The sequence below is a fragment of the Protopterus annectens genome, chromosome 4.part0, assembly GCF_019279795.1.
Source record: "Protopterus annectens isolate FY-2018-M chromosome 4.part0, PAN1.0, whole genome shotgun sequence".
In the NCBI taxonomy this organism is placed as follows: Eukaryota; Metazoa; Chordata; order Ceratodontiformes; family Protopteridae; genus Protopterus; species Protopterus annectens.
This window is the reverse complement of record NC_056733.1, coordinates 1,812,165,490-1,812,192,792: the sequence shown is the minus strand read 5'-3', so window position 1 is coordinate 1,812,192,792 and position 27,303 is coordinate 1,812,165,490. Positions and strand designations below refer to the sequence as shown.

The following is a 27,303-nucleotide window of genomic DNA, read 5'->3' as shown; positions in this document are numbered from 1 at the left end:
AGAAAGCGGTTGGATGACATCACCCTTTGCCACACTCTTACTGCTTCTCAACACAAGGGTTTGAATCGCAACTGTTCCTAAAGGGAGAGCAACTTGACAGGGCTGCAACACTAAGAGTACTACTCTCATCTCTAGGACACTGATATGCAGACTGGCCTCTTTGGGGGACCAAGTGCCTTGCTTGGACTGCTTTCCCCAGAAGTGCCCCCCCCCACCTAATCTGGGATGTGTCCATGGTCATTATGGCCTTGGGTTGGGGAAGAATGAAAGGATGGCCTTGTAGAACCTGATATGATCGAATTTCAACACAAAAGGTATTTTCTGCATGCATGAGTGATCTTTATTTAAAGGACTGACCACTGTGTTGCTAGCATCCATTGAAGAATTCTCATATAAAATCTTGCCGGGGGATTAAAATTATGGCAGCTGACACTAACTCCAAGGCTTGAAGAATCAACCGGGCTGAAATTTCTGTACTGTGAGCAATTTTCTTGATCTAAAATCTTATTGTATGAACTCTCACTACAGGAACCAAAGCTGTCACAGATACCATGTTTAAAAATGTTCCTATAAACCCCAGTATTTGAGATGGTTCTAACCGAGATTTGTTGCAGTTTACTGTAATTCTTAGAAGGAAGCAAGTCTGTAGTATCTGTTCTCTCGCTCTTATAAGCAGATGCCTGAATTGGGGCAATTATGAGCCAGTTGTCTAGATAAAGAAAGACTCGGAATCCCTGCAATCTCAAGTGAGCTGCTACCACTGCCACGCATTAGGTGAACACCCTTGGGGCTGTGGTGAGACCAAAGGGCAGGGGTCTGAACTGGTAATGACTGGCTCTCAGCCAGAAGCGCAAGTACCTTTTGAACTGTCTGTTCATTTTTATGTGATAGCACGCGTCTAGAAGGTCTATTGAGCACTTCCAGTCATCATTGCCCAAAAAGGGCAAAATGAACCATATCCGTCCAAAACTTTGTATGTCGAACTGATTTGTTCAAGTTGCTGAGATTCAAAAATGGTCTCTAGTCCCCCCATTTACTTTGGCACTAAAAAGAATCTTGAGTAAGTCTGGTGGGACCTCTTAGATGGCTCTTCTTTCTAGCAGCTTTTGTATTTCTAGTGCTGCTGTTTTCCTCTGATTGGGTGGAACATTGGGAAACTTGCGTGAGGATGGAGGTGGAAGGGAAAAGGGAACCTCTGGAAATAATCCTCTGCACCCATGTATCTTTTGTGATATCTAGCCAGGCTCTCTGGTGTAGGAATAAATGACCACTGACTGCCTCCAGAAGGGGACAATTGGGCCTCCTTTCATGAGTGGTAAAAGGATATGTCCAAGAAAGAATCTCTAGACCCTTGTTTTTGTGGACCACCTCTGCCTCTTTCCATCTTTTTCACACCTGGAGAGTGTGTCCTTCATTTGTGGCTGAATAAAGAAGTTCCATCAAAGGCGGCATTGACAAAAGTGGACTGGAAGTGCTCTGCAAAGTCACACAAGTGCATCCAGGCAAGCCTCCTAATTGAAATGCCTGAACCCGCTGCGCTTAAGGTAGCCTCAGCTGCATGAGAGATAAGTCTCATAGACAAGTTTGAAATGGACTGTAGGGTCGCCAAACTGTGAGGCCACAGAAGCCTGAGTCTCAGAAATAGTGGTCCCTGAAAGAAAATTTGACAGTTTTTTTTATCAAATCTCTTTGTAACCTAGTGATATATGCCAAATAGTTCAGCAACCTAAGAGCAAAAGTCGTTGAAGTGCAGACACACTTCCCAAATCTGTCCAAAGCCCTAGACTCCCTGTTAGGGGGATGGACAGCAGAACTTTGTTTCACATGTTCCTTCTTGGTGACCATCATGACCATGGCATCCACAGGTACTCCCTTGCACCAAAACTCCCTTCCTGCCGGTAGTGCCAGAATGCGATCCGGTCTCTTGGGGATAGGTTCGACCTAGTCAGGCTCCTTCTATGCCCACTTAGAGATCAACTCAATGAGGTCATCAGCGGGCAGAGTACCCAAGTAGACAGACCAAATCCCAACGCCTCCAGGAATACAGACTCCTCTGGAGAAGGACTGTGAAAGGACCAAACACCCATTTGTTAAAGGATCTTTAGTACATCTCCAAATGAGACGTCTTCGGGTGGTCATCTTCGGGATCCTTCCCCTTTGTCAAAATCAGTATCTTCAGTGAAAGTTTACTGAGGGGAATCTAAGTGCCTCCTTTTGCCTTTTCTCTTCCGACATACTTCTTTGGTGGGATGCTCCAGAGAAGTATCAGAAAAAATCGTGATACCCTGTTGGGTAGCCTGGAGACGTTGGGCTGACTATCCCTTTGGAGCTGAATGTTGACGCTCAAGATGCAGAGACACATGAGATCCAAAAGGGAGATCCGAGAGGAGGGAAAGACCGTCCATCAAGCTGAAGCAGACAACACTCTTTCCACTGCCTCAAAGGCAGAACGTCCTGGGGAGAAGAAAGCAAATAGAGCCGAGAAGCCTTGTTTCCACCCCATTGGCTCCATCTGCCCCGAAGGCATTCCATTCGAAACAGACATCGGAGGTGAGATGGCTTTAAAAACTTCTGAGTCGATTTCAACACCTCGGATCCGACCAGGATGCTATGGCTCAGACAGTCATCTGGATCTGAGCTTGTTGGAGCCACAGTGCTCGGAGAAATCAGAGAATCTGGAGTTGGCAAACTCAGATTCAAACACTCCTAAATGGACTGTCAGATCAGAGATGGAGCAGATAGTTGAAGGGGTACAGCAAACCAAGGCTTCCTGTCCTGAAGGGGTATGAACTGGGAGAACCCCCATCTGTATCTGCGCTGAGAGAAATTTCCTCACCATCTTATCCATGTCAGCTTCGGTGAGACTCCTGGAAGAACGAGAGGAGGCAAAGGAAGGGGATTTTGAATGACGTCTCTCCAAAAAGGGAGATGAGACCCTAGACAGTATCGGGTCAATGGATGGCGAGTACTGAGTCCTTGGAAGGAGATTTAGATCCAAAAAAATTTTTGGAGATCTGAGAGCTGGCTTCAATGTGGAAGCCTTCAGATCCGATCTATGTTTCTTTTTCCAAGGTTCCATCAACAAGGGAGTGGAAGAGCCAGACAGTCTAGGGGACTTTTTTGAAGTCTCCTTAGAAATAATTTTATGGTGTTGAGCTCCAGTAATTGCTTCCAAAAAGGCTGTAAGTATCAAACCATTTAAGATTAACTTGTTTTTCCAATCTGCAATCACTCACAGGTTGAATTTTTTACAGACAGAACAATCAATGTTCAAGTGATCAGGGCCCAGGCAATACACACACAGAGATCATGTGCATCTGATAGCAAAAGCTTATGGCCACACTTATTACACCTTTTAAACCCATGCTGAAATTAAATAGAAAATTAGACAAAAAAAGGAGAAAAGTTTTTTTTTTTTTTTATTTATTTATTTTTTTAAGAAGAGGAAATATTGGCAAGGCAAGGGAGGAAAATAGTACCAACAATGGTATGGGAGAGTACACCAAAGGTGTAATGAGAAAAGTTAAAAAAGATAAAAAAATAGGAAAAATATAAATTATACAAAAATACCAGCAATAGTATATAAACAAGGATACACTATGTGTAAGAAAAAATTAGATGGCCAGAAAAAAAAAGGGAAATAATCACGTATCTGAAAAACTTCTCTAGAGCCAAGATGACTACATCTATTTCGCGAAAGTGGCAAATGAGATTTGAAGTATGTTAGGGGCTGGGGCATTCTGGGTAGGGAGCAGTTTGAGAGCTTTTAGGTAGCCACAAGCTATAGTAAAGGCCGAGTCAGATCAGAGGATTGGATCTGAACATCAGATATAAAGTTTATTCTTGCAGCATAAGAAGGAGGTTTAAGATTACCTGATATGAAGATAATTTTTACAGCTACACATTTAAGGCTCTTCTACATAATACAAGCAGAAAGCTGCCACTCAGAGTGAAAAGGAATGCCGTTGCGAGGGGGGGATTCAAGAAATAAGGAAAGAGTGGGATTTTGGATGTAGATCCTTAAGGAGAACAACAGTCACACAGAAAATTAAGCTCATAAAGTAACAGAAAGTACGCTAAGAACCAAGCTATCACAGAAATGGAGAAAGGAGATTTTGCCAATAGGATGGGTTTGTAATAATGGTTAAGGTTTTCACCTTACAGACACAAGATAAAAGGTTTGATTATGATCTCTTATTAATGGCCAGACTTAAAATGGTCCTTAAATAAATCAAAAGTGTTTACTTATACCTCTCTCTCTCTCTCTCTATGGCACAATCTGTAAATACAGTGATTTTGAACCCATAACAGAGTTGCTCCTGTGTTCAAAACCATCCTGTGTGAAGGCAATGTTGAAATTAGGGATAAATAACTGGTCAAAACTGGCTAAGCTTGTAAGGTGGGGATGCAAGACGCATTTAAATACAAGTCAGAATGTGAAAAAGTGGCACAGAAAAGGTACTCCCTAGCAGCAGCAGCAGCTTGTTATCAATGAGTCAGGAGACACTGGGTGGAAGTGCTTCTTTCTAAAAAATATCCATTACAGATAAAAACTAACAGGCTCAGATGGTCAGAATGCAGTGGCTAAAGGATACTGAGATGGGCAACCTATCCCTCTGATGTTGATCTATATCCATCAGGTTACAGACCAGGCAGTGCTTACTTTTGTCCTGGATTACATATTCATAGGTTCATAGGTTCATAGGTTCATACTAGGCTATCTGCCCGAGGGCATTTACAAGCCTAGCCCATCGTTTTGTGGCTTACGCCACCCCTTTAGTATGGGGAACTATACCCATTATTTTGCTGTGCCTCTGTCGAGCAGTGACACTGAGGTAATTCCTGGGGTATATCTGCGATCTCCCATCCATTGGTCAAGATTTCTCTTGAACAAGGCCAGCGAGGTGCTCTGCCTCACATGTACTGGGATTTTGTTCCACAGCATAGGAGTCTTTGGGTGATGAATCTATCCCTCCAGCACGTCCTATTAATAGCCGTGTCGAGGTTTAAGTCTCCTGCCCTTGTGGCTCTGATGGATCTAGAAGTTTTGAGGTGAAGCATATTCATCAAATCTGGGTTTGACATGGCCTTGTATGTTAGGCAAAGGTCACCTCTGAGCAAGCGGTGGCGACTGAATAGAGCTGGAGTTCTTTCAGTCGGGCAGCATAGGACAGATTTTGAGACCCTTTATCCTTTTGGTGAGGAACTTTTGTGTCCTCTCCAGCTGCTGCAAGTGTCGGGTCAGATACATTCCGAATGGGGCATTGTACTCAATCATTGGTCTGATGAGTGATGAGTAAAGGGAGACTATGACCTCCCTTGATCTAGATGAGAATCCCTTCATGATAAGGTGGGCAATGTAGAAGGACTTCCTAACTACTTTAGCTACATGGGTGTCGAATGACAGACTACTATCAACCTGGGTCCCCAGGTCCCTGATAACTTCTTCTGTGCTCAGTGGATTGCCACCTATTTGGTAGCTAGGGGTAACCTTGTTTTTCCCGAAGGGTATGACTATGCATTTTTGGCATTTAACTTTAGGCCGTGGCTCTGGCACCAGTTATCCATTTCTGTGAGACCCTTCTGAAGGATATCTGTGTCAGATGTGTTTTCTACTATGGCCCAGTTTGCAGTCATCTGCAAACTTTGTCAGCCATAACCCTCCTGTGTTTGCTTGTACTTGGAAAAGTAGATGCCAAACAAGAGTGGGCCCAGGAATGAGCCCTGTGGGACACCACTTGTGACAGGCTTTGAGTCTGACATGGCGCCAGCAACTCTGACCCTGTGGGTTCTGTCACTCAGCCAGTTTGCAACCCATCTTGTGATGTATGGGTTAACATTTAAGCTGATGAGTTTTTCAATGATACCGAGTGGGGTATTGTATCGAAGGCCTTAGGCAGATCGAGGTAGGCTGTATGGACTGCCTTTCCCTCATCAATGGCTTTGGTGACTGTTTGAAAAAGTCAACCAAGTTTAAAAGGCATGATCTGCCTTTGACAAAGCCAAACTGGGTTGGATCCAAAGTCTGCAAATTCCTATGTCTTTATTTATGAGGTCCATTATGATCCTCTCCATGGCTTTGCAGATAAGGCTTGTCAAGCTAATGGGCGGTAATTTCCAGGGTCTGTGGAGGCACCGCCTTTGTGAAGTGGGACCACAGTTGCAGTGCGCCACTCCTGGAGTGCGTATCCAGAGGTAAGACTTTGATTAAACAGCTGTTGTAGCTGTGGGTTTAATTCCTCATTGAGTTAAGTGGAGCACACAGCCGGGGACACCATCGGGTCCCATGGATGCTGTGTTTTTGCTTTGGAGAGAGCAGTTCTCACTTGGGCGTTGGAGATGTTTGGGGGCTGCACTCATTTGGTATAGATATCTCTCCTTTTGGGGGAGGGAGAAGTTTGCACTGAACCTGTCAGCCAGTATGTTGGCAATGTCTGTAGGATCAGTAATCTTCACATCATTTTGAACTAGTTCTGAGCATATCTGGGAGTTTCCTCCTAGGTTTCTAACATAGCTAAAGAAGGCCTTATGATTGTCTTTTGAGTCTTTAGCTATTTTTCTCTCGAAATTTGCTTTGGATGATTTTATGAGAGCTCTTAGTTTTTTACTTATAGTGATCAAGGGTGTCTTACCTTTTAAGGATTTTTCTCTATCTTGTAGTAGCTTCCTCCTTTTGTTGTAGAGTTTGTTTATGGCTGGGGTCCACCAGACTGGGCGCTTGCCTTTGGTACAAAGAGTCTTTGTTTTGCTTGGGATTGCCTTATCCATGCAGTCCTGCAGGTGCTGGTAGAAGGCGTTTGTAAGTGATTCAGCGGCTTGAGTATTGTTTTCCGCCCGCTCGGGGGCCTGAAAGGAGACCACACTAGTCTTTAGAAGTGTGAAGTCGGCTTTTGAGAAGTTCTTTACTGTGGTCTTTTTTATTTCAGGTGGGGGTGGGATGAGGACCTCCAGCGAGATTAGTTTGTGATCTGATCTCACCAGTGAGGGGTATACTTCCGGTGTTGAACATTGTGCTCCCATGTTCGTGATGATGAGATCAAGTATGTTATCTCCTCTTGTGGGGATGGTGACTAGTTGTTCCATGGCATTTGAGTTTATGAATTCCAGGAACTTTTGGGCTAGGGTGTTTGGGCTTGAGTAGTGTTCCCAGTCTATATTAGGGTAATTGAAGTCACCTAGTATGATGGTGTTTGGTGATACATTTATCTCCTCTAGTGTTTTCAGGAAGGCCATGTGAGTTTCCTGAGTTTGTGAGGGTGGCCTGTAACATGCTACAATTTGCAGAGCAGTCTTGCCTATGGTTAATTGCACCTGGATGGTCTCCGATGCATCGTGCGTTGCCACCAGTCTTGAGGTGTGGGTGTCCTTGATGAATATGGATATCCCCCCGCCTTTCTTGGTATTGTCCGGATTTTGGGGCGGAGCATGATATGAGGTAAAACCTGATAGCGCTGGGGTGCTCTCAGGAGCCTTGAACCAGGTTTCTGTCACAGCACAGACATCGATGTTCTCCATACTGAGAAGGGCCTCGAGTGCGTGCATTTTGAGATTTAGACTTCTGGCATTGAGCAGCATTACCCTTAGTTTTTTTCCTTTTTTGTGTTCTAGGGTGGTAGGTTTAGAATTTGAGCCTTGCCTAAAAAAGGCACTATGGGGGTGGCAAGAGCCTTTGCCAATATCCTGAATCCCAGGGGTGACAGGTGCAAGCCGTCCCTTGCGAAGCAGCGTGGCTTGTCCAGCATGTCATCCCAGGCAGACAGATACTGGATCCCCTTTGAATGACACCAGTGTTTAAGCCAATTGTTAAAGCTGATCATCTTATCTCTGTATTGTGGCATCATTCTTGGTGAAGGTAGGATACTGCTCAAGGTCAGGGTCATACCTGCCTGGGCTACATAATCAGAGAGCTCCTCAATGTCTCTTTTCATGTAGTCCAAGGAGGTACGTCTCAGGTCGTTTACACCAGCGTGGACAATGACTGAGTCATATTTGTACCTGCTGTTGAGAGACCTGAGTGCTTGTGTTATGTGGCGGATTCTAGCGCCCGACAGGCAGCTTACTGTGACCTTCTCCTTACTCAGTCTGGTGGCGGGACATCAGTGTGTCTGACTATGGAGTCACCAATGACTAGTGTGTCTGGCATTGTGTTTGGCCTTAAAGGCTGTGACTGTTTGACACTCTGACTGTGAGGTCTATGTGTTGCGGGTGTTGTGTTCTGAGGTGGTGGTTGTTTGGGTGTCTGCTTTGGTGGCCTCTGCTGTTTTGGTAGATTTTTGATCAGAGCCTCCGAGTATGTCTTTGTGTGTTTATGTGTATGATTTGAGGTTGTAATGGTACTATGTGAGACTGGGTCTATAGTGTGTGTGGTAACCTTCTCCTCCTGACTGGTCTTGCCAGTCCTATGTTGAGAGAGCTTAGCCTCCAGTTTGGCCGTATAGTTGCATCTCTCGCATGTATTTGTGTTTTGTAGGAGGAGGAGAGGGTTGTCTGTGTACATGAGGCAATTGAAACATTGCCTCAATATTCCCAGGTTCACCAGCTGAGCAGGAGAGGACACCAGCAACTGATCCCTCGACATGCTAGAAGGGTAGACGAAAAACTTTAAAAAAAGATTCGGGGGCGTGGGTGACCGAGAAATGGGGGTTGCCTTTTGGGGTACTATCTATGACAAGAGTGCCGTATCAAGGTAATAAGTACTGTAGGAGCAAGTGCTAGGTTTAATAGATAGAGAATAGTCTACTTGGAGTCAAGTAGAGATGATCTTTTAGTTATAGGATATGCTGATTTGATCAGTAGTATAGTTCGAGGAAGGTAGTTTTAAGGGAAAATTTGAAGAGTGGACTTTAGGTAGCCCGAATAGTTTAAACCTGCTTACCCGGCACTGCCCTAGTGTGCAACAGTGGCAGCTCCGCTCTAAATCATTCTAACGCGTTTTATACCAGGGGGCTGGAAAAAGCTAGAAACTGGCCCAAAACGACCAATAAACTACTAGTTACTGGCTGAAACCTCACAAAACTGGACAAAAGGCAGCTCAATGCTTCCCACTCCCACTGGTAAGCAAGGTAGCTTCCCTTCCCCCAAATAAGGCAAGGAAACAGTACACAGGAACTACAACCAAAGCCCAGGAATCAGCAACTCTGAAACTGGACTAAACTAGTAAAGCAGGAAAAACAAGAGATATTTTTTCTTTTTTCTTTTTTCACAAAACAGGCAGAAACAGGTACAGCAAACACTTATAAATGCTATGAATCAGCTACTACAGCTTACACAGAAGAATTTGCTACAAATACAGTCAAATAGTAACAAACAAGGATTCCAAGTGCAATATTAAGTTAAATGCAGTAAAAACAGCTTCAATGTAACAGAAAGGCAGGCGAAATACAGTTGCTAGGTATTCAGATGTGGAAAGCAACAAAAAATATACTTAGTATCAAGAAAAGTCGCTTATTCAGCTCTCTGCAGCCTGGATTACTCTGCTGGCCCACGTGGAGTCTAAGGAAGGCATAACCATTTTGATGGTAAACTGAAGAGACTAAAGTAGGTACAAGACACTGAGAGAGGTCTTAGCACAAATATTAAGAAGAGTACAAAGGTTTTGGGTAACAGTACCAAAAGATGGGAATGATGGATGTATCTATCATGCAAGAAACTTGACAGCCTACACAAAAAAGCACCATTTTCTATAGCAGACATACAGGCTGGTCAGTAGACAAATATTAATTGACACTGAAGCAGCGTATAAGATTAATAAGTACAGGGTAGGACTCCTGGTTTGTGTGATCAAGAGCCAGTTACAGTAGAGTGCAAAAGGAAGGTGAGTGATGACCTAGAAAGAATATTGAGGTCCCCCGGGGTATTTTTTTTTTTGGAAGGAAGTCCCATAAAGCAATTTGAATCCACAAGGAAGAGCAGTGAAGAGGCTGTGAAAAAACAGGGTGAATGCAAGGCAGAACTGAGAGAACACACACACACACACACACACACACACACACACACACACACACACACACACACACACACACACACACACACACACACACACACACACAGTTTTTTATTTATTGAGCCTTTAGCTGTTTGATTAATACCCCCAGGAATAAAGGGTATGAGTGAAATGATAAAATAAATGAAAATGTCTTTGCAGATGTTGTTTTAGCCACACTTACCACTTAACCACTTTTCCGTCACTACTAAATACTAATTAGTACTACTTACCAGGTTTAGTTCCTACCAGATACTGTACTCTTATTTCTTTTTGTATACTATATTAAACTGAAAATGCATTACTCTATATTAATGTCTCTCCAAATCTTAGCATAAGATGTTTTTATATTTTTAAGTATATTTTGTTTTTTACAAGTAGTTTGTATGTTACCTTTAGTATATATATTTTTGTATGTTTTTGTTTGGAGCTTTTCTCCCCGGGCCTCCACTGAAAATGGACACGTATCCAGTTGGACTAGCCCGGTCAACAAATGTAAAATAAAAATAAAATAAAATAAAATAAAACTTATAGACCTGGATCGGGATTTATTAAGGACTAAGGTTTTTTGATGAAATGAATAGATATGGAAATTTGTCTGGCTATAAGATTAATCCAGGTAAAATTCTTAATAATTACCCTAAACCATGAGCCAAATGAAGAAGTTAGGATAAGATATACGTTTCTGTGCAAGCAAAGTAAGATGAAATACTTGGGTAGACGTCTGACAGAAACTTGAGCCGATTCCTAGAGGGACGCATTAAGCGGGGTAACAGCTAAGGTCAAAAAGTTTTTTGAAAGATGGTGAGTGTTTGCCCTGGACCGTGACCAAAAGGTAATGTCTCTGCAAATGTTTGTGTTGCCACAGTTTTTATATTTTGTACAAGCGCTTTTACGCCAATTGCTGTGAAGGGAATGAAACACACAAGCAGTGGATGTCTTTTTTTATTTTTGGCAAACATCAAAGGCTGACATGGAACATTCTGACCTTGGCAAAGTTATAAGGTGGGGCAGAGCATCCCTGATATTCCAATAAACATACAAGTAGTGCACTGCACAACCTATCAGAGATTTAAAGACTCTGGGTACAGGGCTATCTGGAAGGAGATGATCTTTAATTACTGAAGTAAAGGAATACGAGGCCTGTTAGCATCTGGTTCAGCAGAAGAGAAGCACTGCACACAGATTTGTGGTTGATAATCTTATAAACCGACCAGTAAGAATAATTTGGAGGAGTGAGACAAAACAAAGTCTAAAGAGTCTTAAAGTCACAGAGGCTGACCAAGAAGATGCCAAACTGCAAAACAGTTTTTGGAAGTGGAAAAGTGGGAGGAAAGGGTTTTGAAATGGAGAATATTACACCTCAATTCCATCTAACAGAGGAAGATAAGACTACTGTTCCTTACAGCAGCTAAGGGGATTAGGGAAAAATTAAGAAGGTGGCAGATACAATGGAGTCAACATCCACTGGTGGAGTGAGTCAAGGCAAGGACAGGGAGCAGTACTAAGAAGAGAAAAAAATAAGTGACAGTTATAAGGAGCTGCAGGACAGTAAGCAAGAAGTGGTATTAAAAATCACTTGGAACTGGGCAAAGTTACTAAGGATGGAGAAAACTCAAGGACTGTTGTTGGAGGAGCTGTAAGTTAAAGCAATCCATCAAATAGGCCAAGAAATTCAAAATATTTACACAGAGGTATCTAAGTAAGTACTTTACACCCCTGAAAGTTCTGGGAAGATATATTCTGAAGCCAATGTGAAGTGCTGGAAATGTGATGTGAGAGACTCAGTTGTACATCATCTGGGAATGTGAGAAGTTGAAATTCTTAAGGGATTACAAGAATTGCTTAATGAAAGTGGCAAAAAATGAAGGAGAAAAAAGCAATGATGAACAAGCAGCTTGCACAACACAAGTGTAAACAGGTTTGAAAAAAACTTAACTAAACAAATTAAATGAATATGTTTTTGGCTCAGCTTATCTGCAGACTGATTGCCTAGTAATTGCAGGCAGCTCCACATGGGTTACATGCCACCAACACACTATTTAAATGGTAATGGAAACAGGACATGTTTGAAAATATTTTAAGGACAATAGGAGAGGACATTTATATGTCTGGCTTATAAGCAGGCCAAAAATAAATAGATGTAATGTCTTGAGAAAGAACCCTCAGTAGTTACCAACCACGGAGATGAAGGAAAACTATCAAAAAGCCTCTGCTAGGTAACTGATAACACGTTTGTCTTATGGACAAGAGTAACATCAAACAAAATTATCAAATCAGTGACTCTCCAACCACGCACTTACCTTGATAGGCAGCCTCTGTAGCCTTCCTCTTCATCTCAGCTTCCTCGTCTTCCTGTTTCTTCCTCCTATAAAACAGTACAAACTTTTGTCATAATACCAGAGATGCACAAATTTTTTTCTTAGGTAGAAAAGAAATACTGTTCATCGGGCCATCCCATTTCCCTCTTCCCTAATCCCACTCTAATCCTTCAGTCCCACAGTCCAAATGCATTGTAGCCATTTGTTCCCCAAATCACCATTCTGTAGCACATACCTGCCAAAGCATGGAACGATTTCATTACGTACAAAAACACAAAGTAATCTGCAGACATAATGAACACAGAGCAACTCATAATACTGCCACCAAGGCTAAAGTGATGGAGATTTGCAGGACATATGCACACAGTAGCACCTACCACAATATCAAAACATTCTTGTGAACTCATACAAGTCAAAAAGGATCTAGACCAAATCCCTTCAGACACTGGCCCCAACCCAGTTTAGCTCTGTCAAGGGAAGGTCATGCCTATTAAACCTAGTGGACTTCTTTGAGAAGGTTACCAAGGCAATGCATGAGGGGAAGACTGTGCAAACCGCCTACCTGGTTCTGGCTAAGGTGTTCAATACAATACCAGACTCAAACATAGTTGACAAACTCACTGATCTGAGCACAAACACTATATAACTTGCTGGATTGCCATCTGGCTCACAGACAAGACCCAGGAAGCCAGGATTGGTGATACCAAAGAGACCGGCCACTAGTGGGGTACCTCAAAACTCTGTGCAGGGAACACTCCTATTTGGCATCTACCTCTCGGAGGTAAAGGCTAATGTCAAGGGTCTTTGAGCAAGTTCACAGATGACTACATAATGGCAACTATCATAGACTCTCCCCTTGAGACAAAATCTTACAACAGGGTCTAACACAAACGACTGGTGCCAAAGTCACAGACTAAAATTCAATGCCAAGAAATGCATTAGAGTGTCTTTTGGGGAAAACTGCCACCCAAGCTAATTTCTCCATCTACTAAGAGACTCACAGGAGTTGACCAAGTAGTCAGGGATATGGGAATATATGTAGACAGTAATGTAGCCTTTGACCAAGATATGGCCAAGGTAGTAAGAAAATCACTCTATATTGCCCAACTTCTAAGTAAGGACATGGCATCTAGACCCAAAGAAGTCACAGTGCCACTTTATTTGGCCCATATCAGACTCATCACTGAGTGTAATGCCTCCTTTGGTGTGTATCTGAATAGACATATGCGATAGTTGGAATGCCCATGCCTGGCATACAACACACTCACAGATCTAGCTCTAATGGACCTTTTGCATATCCACAAAATGAACAGCATCAGAACCACTAGATCCAAGGATTTAAATTGTGCTTGTGAGATAAATAAGAAACAGGCTCCCCATCCATGTGAAGCAGAGTCCATCCATAACCCTATTTAAATGTAACCTTGGCCAACGGATGGGAAATCATACATTCACCCCAGGTTTGGCTCTCATGTCTCTGATCGACACAGGCAGACAGTAATGCCCAAACTAACATATCCCCACACATAACTTTAGAAATTTTCTAACATACCCTTGGTTGGACTACACAATTAAGTTTATAAACGCCCCAGTGGTCGTTATCCTAGTATATAACTATGAAACAAATCCCCTTCTATTAGATATCAAACAGATATAAAAGCTAGGAGGGTAGCTATACAACAAGAGATTACAGCATCTGGGCAATTTGAAAATTCAAGTCTGGCTACAGCTAGGGTACCCAAATCCTACATTATTTTTTTTTAAACACCTTTATTAAATTTACCACTTAAAACACAGGCACACATACAAACCATATTAACATTTGTCATATTCTACCACATTACATATATGTTTTAACAATTATTCACTCTTGTATTACATAAACAGCTCAGTTCTTACTTTATGAATGCAATATTATTTATGGTAGTTACTATTCTTCTTAAGGATATGCATCTGCTCGTGTTACGCATACAGGTCTTAATTGCACAGCTCTGAAGTATCCCTTCAGATCAGGCAATCCTAAACCACCTTAGGGAGAATCAACCTATCCAAAAAAGAAGCTCACAAATAAAGTCCCCCAGAAGTCAAACAAAAAAGAACACAATCCTGCATTGAAAAACACATATAACATCCAAATTAGATACTGATGAAGGCACGCTCTGTGCTGAAACGGTTTTAGCTGTGAGACTATGAACCAAAAATAAAAACAACTGCACTGTACTGGACTGCTGCAGTGAGTATTTTTCAGTGCTGGATTGTGTTCTTGACAATCAACTTATCCCACTTAAGTCTGTCTCACAAATAAATTGTTTGAACTCTATTAATCATGGTCCATAACTTCTCCTCTTGTTAAAATATATCTGGCCAGCATATAAAACTAAAGAAACTACAAACATTATTTATAATTAACAGCTTCTAGGGCTTCCATTTAGTCTCTTTCTACATACCCTTAGCTGCCATAACAGAATCCTTCTCATTCATACACCTAAATATTTCATCTTATCATACTCCCATAGAATATGGGTACTGATAAACCAATTCATGAGTGGCTACACAGTTTACTAGTATTTTAACTTCACTTATTTTATACTCCAAAAATAATTTAAAACTGTGCAAAAATGTTCTAAAACACTGAAATTTTATTTTTTGGGGATATACCAGGTACAAAAGAATATCAATAACTGATAAAAATAAAAAAACAAAAAGTGGAACAGACACTCCACAACGCACTTCAACAAATTTTAAAGTAATAAAACCACAGACTGAGCACTTTTGTCTTACAAACATGAAGACTTCATCAGAGTTACAGTCTGCCATTAAAAAACCATTTAAATACAAAGAAGGGGCAGCTCTGTGAATTTTCAGTGCAGGGCCAGAGCAGAAACATGAGAAATTGAAATATACTTGTTGTTGCAATGAACTGGTAGATTGTTTAATTCAAGATTCATTTAAGATTTTAAACCTGTCTGATGTAACATTATCAGACGTAGGAGTGCCTGTGTTTGGATTTAGTTTCATCCCTTGTTTAACATAGACATTGTGCAAGGCATTATTCAGTTAAAGTTATTTACCAGAAGCCTGAACTTAAAAATGTTGTTTGCAGACGAAGTACCTACTGCTAGTAATGACATGTCTTCCTTATGCACTCCCAAACACTTAGGTCTCTGTATTTGAGAAAAATACGTGAAGGGCAGTTTAGAAATTTGCACAGCAAAAAAAAGAAGTTATGTCTTACCATAACGTTCCATCTGAGTTGTTGATCTTCATAGGTTCATAGGTTCATACTAGGCTATCTGCCCTAGGGCATTTATAAGCCTAGCCCGAGTGTGTGTGGCTTTCGCCACCCCTTGGAATGAGAATACTATGCCCACTTAGGGTTTAGTTTACTGTGCCTCTGTCTAGTAGTGACACAGAAGTGACCCCCGGGGTAAACCTACAATTTCCCATCCACTCGTCAAGATTTCTCTTGAAGAGAGTCAGTGAGGGGCTCTGCCTAACATGGACTGGGATTTTGTTCCAGAGTGTAGGGAGCCTTTGGGTCATGAATCTGTCCCTCCAGCACGTCCTATTTATTTCTGTGTTGAGGTTCAAATCTCTTGCTCTCGTGGCTCTGGTGGATTTGGATTTTCTGAGGTGGAGCATGTCCATTAATCCCGGATTGGACATGGCCTTGTACGTCAGACATAAATCGCCTCTGAGCAGGTGGTATGCGACTGAATAGAGCTGGAGTTTCTTCAGCCAGGCAGCATATGACATATGTTTGAGACCCTTGATCCTCTTGGTGAGGCACTTTTGGGGTCTTTCTAACTGCTGCAGGTGTCGGGTAAGGTACATCCCAAATGGGGCATTGTACTCAATTATGGGCCTGATAAGGGAAGAGTACAGGGGCACAATGACCTCTCTTGATCTAGATGTGAATCCTTTCATGATAAGGTGGGTAATATAGAAGGTCTTCCTAACCACCTTGGCAACGTGAGTGTCAAATGAGAGGTTACTGTCAACTTGGGTCCCTAGGTGCCTGATTACGTCTTCCGTACTTAATGGATTACCACCTATGTGGTAATTTGTGGGTACTTTGTTTTTCCCCAAAGGGTATGACTATACATTTTTTGGCGTTCAGTTTAAAGCCATGGCTCTGGCACCAGTTATCCATCTCTATGAGGCCTTTCTGAAGGATGCTTGTGTCCGCTGGAGTATCAATTATGATGCCCAGTTTGCAGTCATTTGCGAACTTTGTTAGCCACAATCCTCCTATGTTTGCTTGCACCTCAGAAAAATAAATGACGAACAAGAGGGGTACCAGGACCAAGCCCTGTGGGACACCGCTTGTGACTGGCTTAGAGTCTGACATGGCTCCAGCAATTCTGACCTTGTGGGTTCTGTCCTTGAGCCAGTTTGCAACCCATCTTATGACATATGGGTTTACGTTTAAGCTGGTGAGCTTGTCTATGATGCCCGAGTGGGGTATTGTGTCGAAGGCTTTTGCAAGATCAAGGTAGGCTATGTGAACTGCCTTACCCTCATCAATGGCCTTAGTGACTGTTTTAAAAAAGTCGACCAGGTTCAAAAGGCAGGATCTGCCCTTGACAAAGCCGAATTGGGTAGGTTCCAGTGTCTGTAGGTCCCCAATGTCTTTGTTTATGAGTTCCATAATGATGATCTCCATAGCTTTGCAGACCAGGCTCATCAAGCTTATGGGGCGGTAATTTCCAGGGTCCATAGAAGCACCTCCTTTATGGAGTGGGACTACTGTTGCTGTACGCCATTCTTTGGGTACGTATCCTGTAGTAAGGCTAAGATTAAACAGCAGCCTTATGTGCAGGTTTAGTTCCTCTTGGAGTTCATGTAGCACACAACCCAGGATACCGTCTGGTCCCATTGATGCTGTGTTTTTAGCTTTGGAGAGGGCGGCTCTCACCTGGGCATCTGAGATGTCAGGGAGGCTACACTCTGCTGGGATAGCTATTTCTCCTTTTGAGGGGGAGGGGGGAGAGAAATTTGCACTGAACCTGTCTGCCAGTATGTTGGCAATGTCTGTGGGTTTAGTGTATTTTTTGTCATTTTGGACTAACTCTGAGCATATCTGGGAGTTTCCACCCAGGTTTCTAATATAACTAAAGAAGGCCTTGTGATTGTCTTTAGTGTCTTTTGCGATTTTTCTCTCGAAGTTGGCCTTGGATGATTTTATGAGTGATCGTAGTTTTTTGCTAGTACTGATCAGAGATGCCTTCCCTTTTGGGGATTTTGCTCTGTCATGTAGTAGCTTCCTCCTCCTGTTGTTTAGCTTGTTTATGGCTGGGGTCCACCAGACAGGACGCCTGCCTTTGGGGGAATGGGTCTTGGTTTTATTTGGGATTGCATGATCCATGCATTCTTGAAGGTGTCCGTAGAAAGCGTTTATAAAGGATTCAATGGTGTGGGCTGTGGTTTTCACTGGCCCAAGGGCCTTGAAGGATACCACTTCAGTCTTAAGAAGTGTGAAGTTTGCTTTTGAGAAATTCTTCACTGTGGACTTTTGTGCTGGGGGTGGGGGCGGGATGTGGATTTCCAGTGAGATTAATTTATGGTCTGATCTCACCAATGAGGGGTATACTTCCAGTGTGGAGCATTGTGTCCCCATGTTTGTGATGATCAGGTCTAGTATATTATCTCCTCTTGTGGGAGTGGTGACTAGTTGTTCCATCGCATTTGAGTTTATGAATTCTAGGAACCTTTGGGCTAGGGTGTTGGGGCTTGAGTAATGCTCCCAGTCTATGTTTGGGTAGTTGAAGTCTCCCAATATGATGGTATTTGGAGAGACATTCATACTCTCCAGTGTCTTCAGGAAGGCTGAGTGGGATTCCTGAGTTTGAGAGGGTGGTCTGTAGCATGCTACAAACTGGAGGGCAGTTTTGCCTACGGTTAGTTGCACCTGGATGGTCTCCGATGCTTCGTGCATTGCCACTAACCTGGAGGCGTATGTATCTTTGATGAATATGGATACTCCCCCTCCTTTTGTGGTTTGGTCCAAGTTTTGAGGCCGAAAAGCATGATATGAGGTATAACCTGGTAGTGCTGGGGTGCTCTCAGGAGCCTTGAACCAGGTTTCAGTCACTGCACAGACATCGATGTTCTCCATACTGAGGAGGGCTTCGAGAGCGTGCATCTTGAGGTTTAGACTTCTGGTGTTGAGCAGCATTACCCTTAGTTTTTTTCCACTTTTGTTTTCTAGGGAGGTGGGTTTGTCTTTTGAGCCTTGCCTAAAAAAGGCACTATGGGGGTGGCAAGAGCCTTGGCCAATATCCGGAAGCCCAGGGGTGACAGGTGCAAGCCGTCCCTTGCGAAGCAGCGTGGCTTGTCAAGCATGTCATCCCACGTAGACAGACATTGGATCCCCTTAGAATGACACCAGTAATTGAGCCAATTGTTAAAGCTGATCATTTTGTCTTTGTACTGTGGCATCATTCTTGGTGAGGGTAAGATGCTGGTCAGGGTCATACCGGCCTGGGCTACATAATCAGAGAGCTCCTCTATATCTCTTTTCATGTAGTCCAGGGAGGTACGTCTCAGGTCATTCACACCGGCATGGACAATGACTGAGTCATATTTGTACTTGCCTTGGAGTGACCTGAGTGCTTGTGTTATGTGGCGGATTCTAGCGCCCGACAAGCAGCTTACTGTAACCTTTTCCTTGTTCAGTCTGGTGAGCAGGACGTCAGTGTGTCTGACTATGGAGTCACCTATTACAAGTGTATCAGGCATGTTGTTTGGCCTTAAGGGCTGTGACTGTTTGGCACACTGACTTTGTGAACCATGTGTTGCATGTGCTGTGTTTTGAGGTAGTGGTTGCTTGGATGTCTGCTTTGGAGGCCTCTGTTGCTTTGGTAGATTTTTAATTAGAGCTTCCGAGTATGTTTTTGTGTGTTTATGTGTTTGGTTTGCAGTTGTGATAGGTCTATGTGAGACTGGGTTTGTGGTGAGTGTGGTTTTCTTCTCCTCCTGACTGGTTTTGCCAGTACTGAGCCGAGAGAGCTCAGCCTCCAGTTTGGCTATATAGTTGCATCTCTCACATATATTTGTATTTGTTGGGAGGAGGAGAGGGTTGTCTGTGTACATGAGGCAGTTGTAACATTACCTCAAGATTCCCAGATTCACCAGCTGAACTGGAGAGGACGCCAGTAATTGACCCCTCGACATGCTAGAATAGTGTAAGGGATTGCTGTGTAACTGTCAGAAAAGACCTATAGGGTAATGGGTATTCAAGGGGATTATAGGTGGATGTAGTGCTTTCTTTTTGTTTAAGAGTGCTTTAGCTGTATATAAATGCTTTAGGAGTAAGTGCTGGGCTTTTTAGATAGAGAATAGACTGTTTAGATTGAAAGTAGAGCAGTTCTAAGGGAAGCAGGCTTTGCGGAGCCAGAAATAGTTTAAACTAGATTAACTGGCGCTGCCCAATGCTGCGCTATGGGCAACTTCGCGCTAAATTGCACAAAAGCTCGCTAACGCGGATTTTTAAGCAGGGAACTTCAAAGAGGTAGAAATGGCCCAAAACGACCAATTACTACAAGATTATTGTGCTGAGGTCACTCCTTCAGGGACAGATAGGCTGCACAAGACTCCCCACTCCCACTGGTGAGCAAAGAAACTTCCTTCTATCCAAGTAAGGTAATGGGCAACACAGGAACTATCCCAAAGTCCAGAATACAGCAAAGTCTGTATAGGGGACTATTCTAGTCAGGAAAGGCGGGAAACAAGGATTTTTTTTTTTTTTTTTTTTCAAGAAGGCAACAGGAAAATGCAGAAAAACAACAGTATATTAAATGCACAGGCTAGCACACTTGAGTGGGCAGCCTCAACAGTTAAATTAAACAAACAAGCTTTAACTTAAGTGCAGGTAATAAAAAACACTAAATACAGTTAAATTAGCAGTTTAACTTCGTTTCAGCAAGAAAGGAAGGTCGCACAGGTAGAAACAGCAAAAATATACTTATATCTTGAAAGTAGTCGCTTTTTCGATTCTCTGCTGCTAGGACCACTCTGCAGGACCACGAGGAGCTGTTGCTGAGTAGTATATTCCATTCATCACTGATGTGTACAGTTCCGAACCCTCGGAACTGAGTCAGCCAAATACCAAGCTAGCGTACACCAAACTCTCGAGCCACGCTACTATCCACAATGCCCTTCATCCCATACCTCAGATCGAGTTTACAGAACATATAGTAGAAACATATATAAGAAACAGAAACAAAGGCAGAGGCCATCTCTGCGCAAACACCCTAACACACCCAAACGACCCGAAGATTCACCAGGAGCCTTTGGCGGGGGAAGGTGGGAGGGTGTGATGAATGGAAGAAGATCAACAACTCAGATGGAACGTTATGGTAAGACATAACTTCTTTATCTGAAGTTGTTAATCTTCTTCCATGCCTCACTGATGGGACCGAGTCCCTAGTTACTACAGAATCTGGGTAGCCCTCAAGGAAGAACATTCCGGAGAACCATCTAGCCAAAGCCAGCTCTTCCCCTGGAGATCAGATCCAATTTGTAATGCTTGATAAAGGTATGGGGTTTAGCCCAGGTGGCAGCTGCACAAATATCATCCATGGAAGCCCTAGCATGAAAGGCTGAAAGGCAACAGAAGTGGCCACAGCTCTAGTGGAATGAGGTTTAATGTGGCCAGGAGCTGATTCCTCCTCCAGAGAATAAACAAAGGAGATGCAATCCCTAAGCCATTAGGACAAGGTAACCTTAGACACTGCCGATCCCTTTCTAGAGCCTGCAAAGGCAAAAAAAAAGCTGATCTGACTTTCAGAATGACTTTGTCCTGTCCAAATAAAAATGCAACTGTCTGTGAACATCCAAGGAATGGAGACAGTATTCCCCTTTGTTGGTATAATTAGGGAAAAACACAGGCAACTCAATGGACTGATTAATAGAGAATTCCGAAACCACCTTGGGTAAGAAAGTGGGATTGGTGCAAAGTGATACTCTGTCCTTATGGAAGATCAAATAAGGACTCAATGCATAATGCTTGTAGCTCTGATACACGTCTGGCTGAAGTAACCGCCACCAGAAACAAGGTCTTCCAGGACAGAAACTTCACATCACAGGTTGCAGCCGGCTCGAAGGGAGGTAGAGTCAAAGTTTGAAGCACCCTAGACAGATTCCATGATTCCACAGGTTGCCTAATGGGAGGTCTAGAATGAAAAATCCCCCTCAAGAAGGTCTTACACAGACGAGAAGAAATAATAGGAATTCTGTCTGAACCATCATGGAAATTGGAGATGGCAGGTAGATGCACCCGAATTGTGGATGCAGAAGCCCAGTTAAGGAAAAGCTTGGTCAGGTACTGAAGAACCGTAGCTACGGGAACAGAAACAGGATCCAGAGACAGCTCTTGTGCCCACAAGGAAAAACATTTCCACTTGTCTTTATAAAGTTTTCTGGTAGAAGGTTTGTGGGAGGCCAAAATAATATTCCGTATCGAAGAAGAAAGTGATTCAAGCCTGGCTACTAACGGAAGTGGAGCAACCAAGCTGTCAGTTTGAGCATGGCCAGATTTGGAGACAACAACACTTGGGGGTGAGAAATGAGATCCTGATGGAAGTCTAGAATCCAAGGAGGTCGGAGCAGGTGTGGCTGAAAGAAGGGGAACCAAACCTGACAAGGCCAGAACGGAGCAATGAGAATCATTCTGCTTCTCGACAGAGTAGCTTTCCTTAAGACCAAGGGAATCAAGGGGATGGGAGGATAAGTGTACAGGAGACCTGTGGGCCAATCGAGAGTCAGAGCATCTCCCGGGAACTCCCCCTGCGGATGAAAGAGGGCAAAGTAGCTGCTGCACTTCGTATTGGAGGGGGAGGCAAACAGATCGCAGCAAGGCCGGCCCCAGTGGCTGAAAATTTCCTCCGCCACTCTTGGGTTGAGAGACCACTCGTGAGGAAGCAGGATGCATCTGCTCAGCCTGTCCGCAATCACACTGGAACTCCCCAGGATGTGTGTAGCAATCAGAAAATGGTTGGAAGCTATTGCCCACTGCCAAATTCTTATAGCTTCGCGACAAAGAGAGTAAGATCTGGTCCCTCCCTGCTTGTTGATGTACCAGACCACAGACATGTTGTTGAACTGGATAGCAATCGGACTGAGAGGGTGGAGAGCTTGTAACACCAGTAATACAGCTCTGAGCTCTAGAATGTTGATGTGTAAGTTGACTTCTAGAGGAGACCACGTGCCTTGAACAGATTTTCCTTGAAAATGGCCCCCCCACCCTATCAGGGAAGTGTCCGTAGTCACCATGGTGCTGGACTGAAGAGGTTGAAAGGGGCGACACCAAACACTTTCGTCCATTCTCATCCACCAGAGGAGATTGTGTTTGCAGAGATCGGTGATGAGGATTAGTGCATTCAAGGGATGATGACTGTGTAGCCACTGAGTCTGAAGAAGCCACTGTAACAGGCGCATATGAAGCCTGGCCAACGGAACAATGGGAATGGCTGCCGCCATGGAACTGAGAGCCTGCAGAACTTCTCTTGCAAACACTTTCCTGAGGTCGAGTATCACTTGCACTTGTGTTCTCAGTCTTAAGAGCCTGTGATGAGGAAGAGATATTAGGCCGAGCTGAGTGTTGAACATAGCCCCTATGAATTCCAGTTGTTGTGAGGGCTGAAGGTTTGATTTTTCCCAATTGATAGTAATACCCAGAGACTCCGCGACAGACAGAGTGTAGCGAAGGGTCCTGATCAGTAAAAGCTCGGTGGGGGCGGAGAGGAGCCAATCATCCAGAGAAGGAAACACCTGGAATCCATGAAGTCTCAAGTGAGCTGTCACCACTGCTAGACATTTTGCGAACACTCTGGGGGCCGTCGAGAGACTGAAAGGCAGGGCCCTGAATCGAAAATGATTGGCTCACAACTGGAAGCGCAAAAGTCTCCTGGAGCATTTGTCCATTTTGATGTGGTAATATGCATTCCGGAGATCTAGAGAGCAAATCCACACACCCTCCCGAAGGCATGGAACGATGGATTGAATAGTGACCATGTCTAACTTGGTCTGTATAACTGACTCGTTCAAACGACTGAGATCCAGGATGGGCCTCCAGTCCCCCGTCTTTTTTGACACAAAAAAAGAGTCAGGAGTAGAACCCTAATCCACAGTAATCAGGGGGGACCTTTTGGATGACTCGCTTTGGAAGAAGCTTCTTGATTTCGGAAGCTGCCTGCTCCCTTTGACTGGGTGGTACGTCTGGAAGGGAGAATTGAGGTCTTGGAAAGGATTTGAGGGGAATGCGATAGCCTCTGGTGATAATATTCTACACTCATAGATAGTCGGGTAATGGAGGACCAGGCTGCTTGGTGCAGAGAGAAACGCGCCCCGACTGCTTCCAAAGGAAAACAATCGGGCAACGCTTCAGGAGCACTGATAGGGCCTACCAGAGAAAGAATCTCTGGAGCCCTGATTCTGGTAACCCCCTCTGCCACTAAAGGGGCATCTTCCACCATCGGACCCTCCTCTGCCTCTGGAGGAGTCCTCACCATGTGCAACACAAAAGAAACTTTGTGACTTCTTGTGCCACAACTTTCCACTCCTCTGATTCCTGGAGAAGGAACGCTGAGGTTTGGAGAAGTGCAGGCCCACAGCAAGTCCTGCTCGCACCTGGCCAAAGTATCCTTGACCTTAGAACCAAAGAGCGCGGAGGGCTCAATAGGTGCATTCAAAAAGGAAGACTTGAAGGAATCCGGTAGGTCAGAAATGCGTATCCAGGCATGACCTGCCAGCACCTGCTGCTCTAGCTGCTCCTTCGGTTGCATGGGAGAGCAACGTCATGGAAGAATTCGAAATTGCTTCAAGGGTGGCAAGTTGAGAAGCCACTTTGTCACGTGCTCCATCCGACACGACCGGCGAGGCTACGAGAGAGTTCGGAAATAAGGTCTCTCTGGAGTCTCGTAAAATGTGCCAAGAAATTCAGCGAACACACAGCAAAGGTCGCTGCAGCAAAAACTCGCTTCCCTAACCTGTCCACCGTCCGGGACTCCCTGTTGGGCAGATGAACAGCAGGACTCTCTTCTGCCAAGTCCTTCTTTGTGGCCGCCGCCACCACCACCACAGCGTCTACTGGCAAGCCTTTCGACCAATGGGGTTGATCCCCTGGAGGAGAAAGTACTTTGTCTGATCTCCTGGGGATAACTTCTACTGAATCCGGACTCTTCCACGCTTGCTGCACAATGAATTTGACCAACTCATCTGCAGGAGGGGTCACCCAGGATGTAGTGGCCCGGGAACGGAAAGCTTGTAAGAATACGGATTCCTCTGGAGAAGGGGTGGAAGATTTCCAGTCACCCCGCTGACTCAAAATCTCCAAGATGTCCCCAAAGGAAACATCGTCAGGGGGTGATCTAGGGGAACCTTCCCCATCATCGTAATCCATATCCTCAGTAAGGGACTCTTCAGGTGAATCCAGGTGTTTTCTTTTGCACAACCTCTTCCGAGGGGGCTCTTCCTTGGGAATATCTGAAGAGGCCTCGGAAAGGGGGATGCTTTGGATTAGTGGTCCCCTGCTAAGGACTGGTGATGGCTGAGATGGGGGGTGGGGACCAAAGGCAGAGCTGAAGGAGGAGGATTGCTAGCCGCCAACGCCTTTCCATAATCCGGAAGGCAGGCCCACCCAAAGAGGGATGGGAGCCCGGAACCGAAGAGGACTGAATCGGAACCGGGGTAACACGCCGCTCCGAATGGCCCACCTCCAAGACTGGGGTTTGAGAGGGGTTCGGTGCAGATATAACCCTAGGATCCGAGACGGGAACTGAAAAGGCCGTCGGTGCCGGGGCCGGTACTGAATGTTCCACCCCCCGAAGCAAGGGGTTGAGTAAGGTGGGCTGTCATCGGAACTGACACCCTCCTGGGCTTAGATGCTTCAGGCATCATAGTAGTTGGTGCTGAAGGAAGGGGTCCCGTTGAAAGCAATGGGCAAGGGGGCCTTGGAACCAAAGGATCCCCATCAGGAGAATACGAAGGAGTCGGGGGAGGAAAAATCCCAACACCCGGAGCAGAACAGGGTCTGGAGATTCCTCTTGCAATCAATACCTGATCCACGAGGTGAACAATGTCTATTTCGGACACACTCCTGGCAGACCTAACCGATATCCCGGAAGGGGATTCAGGCCGGTCCAGAAAGGGACTGTAGGCTTGCCCGGCAAATGGATCCACAGAAGACTAATACCTGGTCCGTGGTAATGAACTCAACGGAGCCAAGGATTCTGATTTGAACTGCATAAACGGTAAGGTCGGCACCGAGAGGGAACTCGGAGCCGAAGTCACAATCAGGGTAGTAGTCAAAATCGGATCCAAGGTCATTGGAGCCGGTGCCTATAAAGGCGAGGTCGGTGCTGAAGTGTCCAGAGCCAGACTGGTTGAAATCAAAGTAATCAGCGGTTCAGTAGTCGTCGGTGCCGAGCCCGGAACCGACAATTCAGACTTCCCAGAAACCGCGCTCGGTGCCGAAATCGGTGACACCGAGGCAGCGAGCCGATGCTCAGAGGAAGATCTACAGGTGTTAGATCGATGACTTTTGCCCCTGTCACCGGCCGGTGAAGAGGGGCCTGAGCGGGGACGCTTCTTATCCTTGACTGGAGGGGTTGAGACATCCGCAGAAATAGCCTCCGAGAAAGGAGAGGAAAGCAATCCTTTCAAAATCAACTTGTTGCGCCGTTCATTCAACGTCTGTTAACTAAAACTCGCACAAATACCACATGGGGGAGTCGCAGAAAGGTGTGAAACGCCCCAACAAAAAAACGCATTTAAAATGCAAGTCGCTGTTCGGTAATTTACCACTGCATGACGTGCAGTGTTTAAAACCTGACGTACCCTTTTTCTCACACAAACTAACACTCACTCAGACAGAGAAGAGAAGGAGAAAAAGGCCAGACTACCAGCAATGGTATGAAGAGTTACCACGAGGGTGGTAAAAAGTAAAGAAAAGGCAAGAAAATACCAACAATGGTAAGAAAAGGAATACCTGTGGGTAGAGCTAGACTATAAGAAAGACACTAGTAGAGAAATTATTGGAGAAATACACAGTTTAAATAAGTCAAGACTACTTAGCTGGAGAGCTCGGTGAAAACGCTGCTATATGGCTGCGCGGCAAATGAGATCTGGGGTATGGGATGAAGGGCACTGTGGGTACTAGCGTGGCTCAAGAGTTTGGTGTACGCTAGCTTGGTATTTGGCCGACTCGGTTCCGAGGGTTCGGAACCATACCCATCAGTGAGGAATGGAAGAAGATTAACAACTTCAGATGAATGCCTTTCCTGATAAACTGTACCATGATGAAAGAAGGATGTTAAATTTACTAACGAGTGACAAACGTTTAAAAATAATGAAATCCGAAAAGGTGGGGGGAGGGGTGGCCATAATGAACAGTACTGATTAGACCTGAAAAATGTTTTAGCTGCTGTCAAACGAGAGTACTTATAACAGAGTTTCCCTCAATGAGATTAACATTGCTTATGCCAAGTTATACCTTTTTCTGATGGATATAATTTTACAGGGGAAACTGAACATGACCAGTAGGAATACCTGAATGTTAAACAAAAATTAGCATCAATATTTGGCATCCCCAAAATACACAAGTGCAGAACAGATCCCCTTTAAGACCAACTGTATCAGTGAAAGGAGCCAAAACTGAACCACTGGCAAAATTTGTAGATTTTTAAATGCAAGACTGTTTTGTAATCTGAAAGACACATTTTAAAGGACTCATGACCATGACTCATACCATTTCATGGGGTGGCAAAAGCCACATCACTATGGCTAGGCTTACAAATGTCCCAGGGCAGATAGCCTAGTACTAAACTATGAAACTAAACTATGAAACTATGACATCTCTTAGAGAACTTTAACCTGTTGGTTTTTGATGAGAATGTCATTTTCATTACAGCTAATGTGGTGGACTTGATTTCTGTAAACCTCCATGATATAGGCATTGAGTGGTTTCACAAGTTCCTATCTGATTACTCCACTTTGACA

At 44.2% G+C, this 27,303-nt stretch overlaps 1 protein-coding gene across 11 annotated transcripts in view; it reads right to left on the bottom strand.

Moving 5' to 3' along the window:
* BRD8 (bromodomain containing 8) overlaps positions 1-27,303 on the bottom strand; it is a 1,923,539-nt gene that overhangs the window by 1,297,019 nt on the left and 599,217 nt on the right. For all 11 annotated transcript variants that reach the window (XM_044069501.1, XM_044069500.1, XM_044069496.1 and 8 more), the window contains one exon: positions 12,286-12,350. In XM_044069501.1, the coding sequence (XP_043925436.1) occupies positions 12,286-12,350 (65 nt within the window). The remainder of the gene's footprint in view (positions 1-12,285; positions 12,351-27,303) is intronic.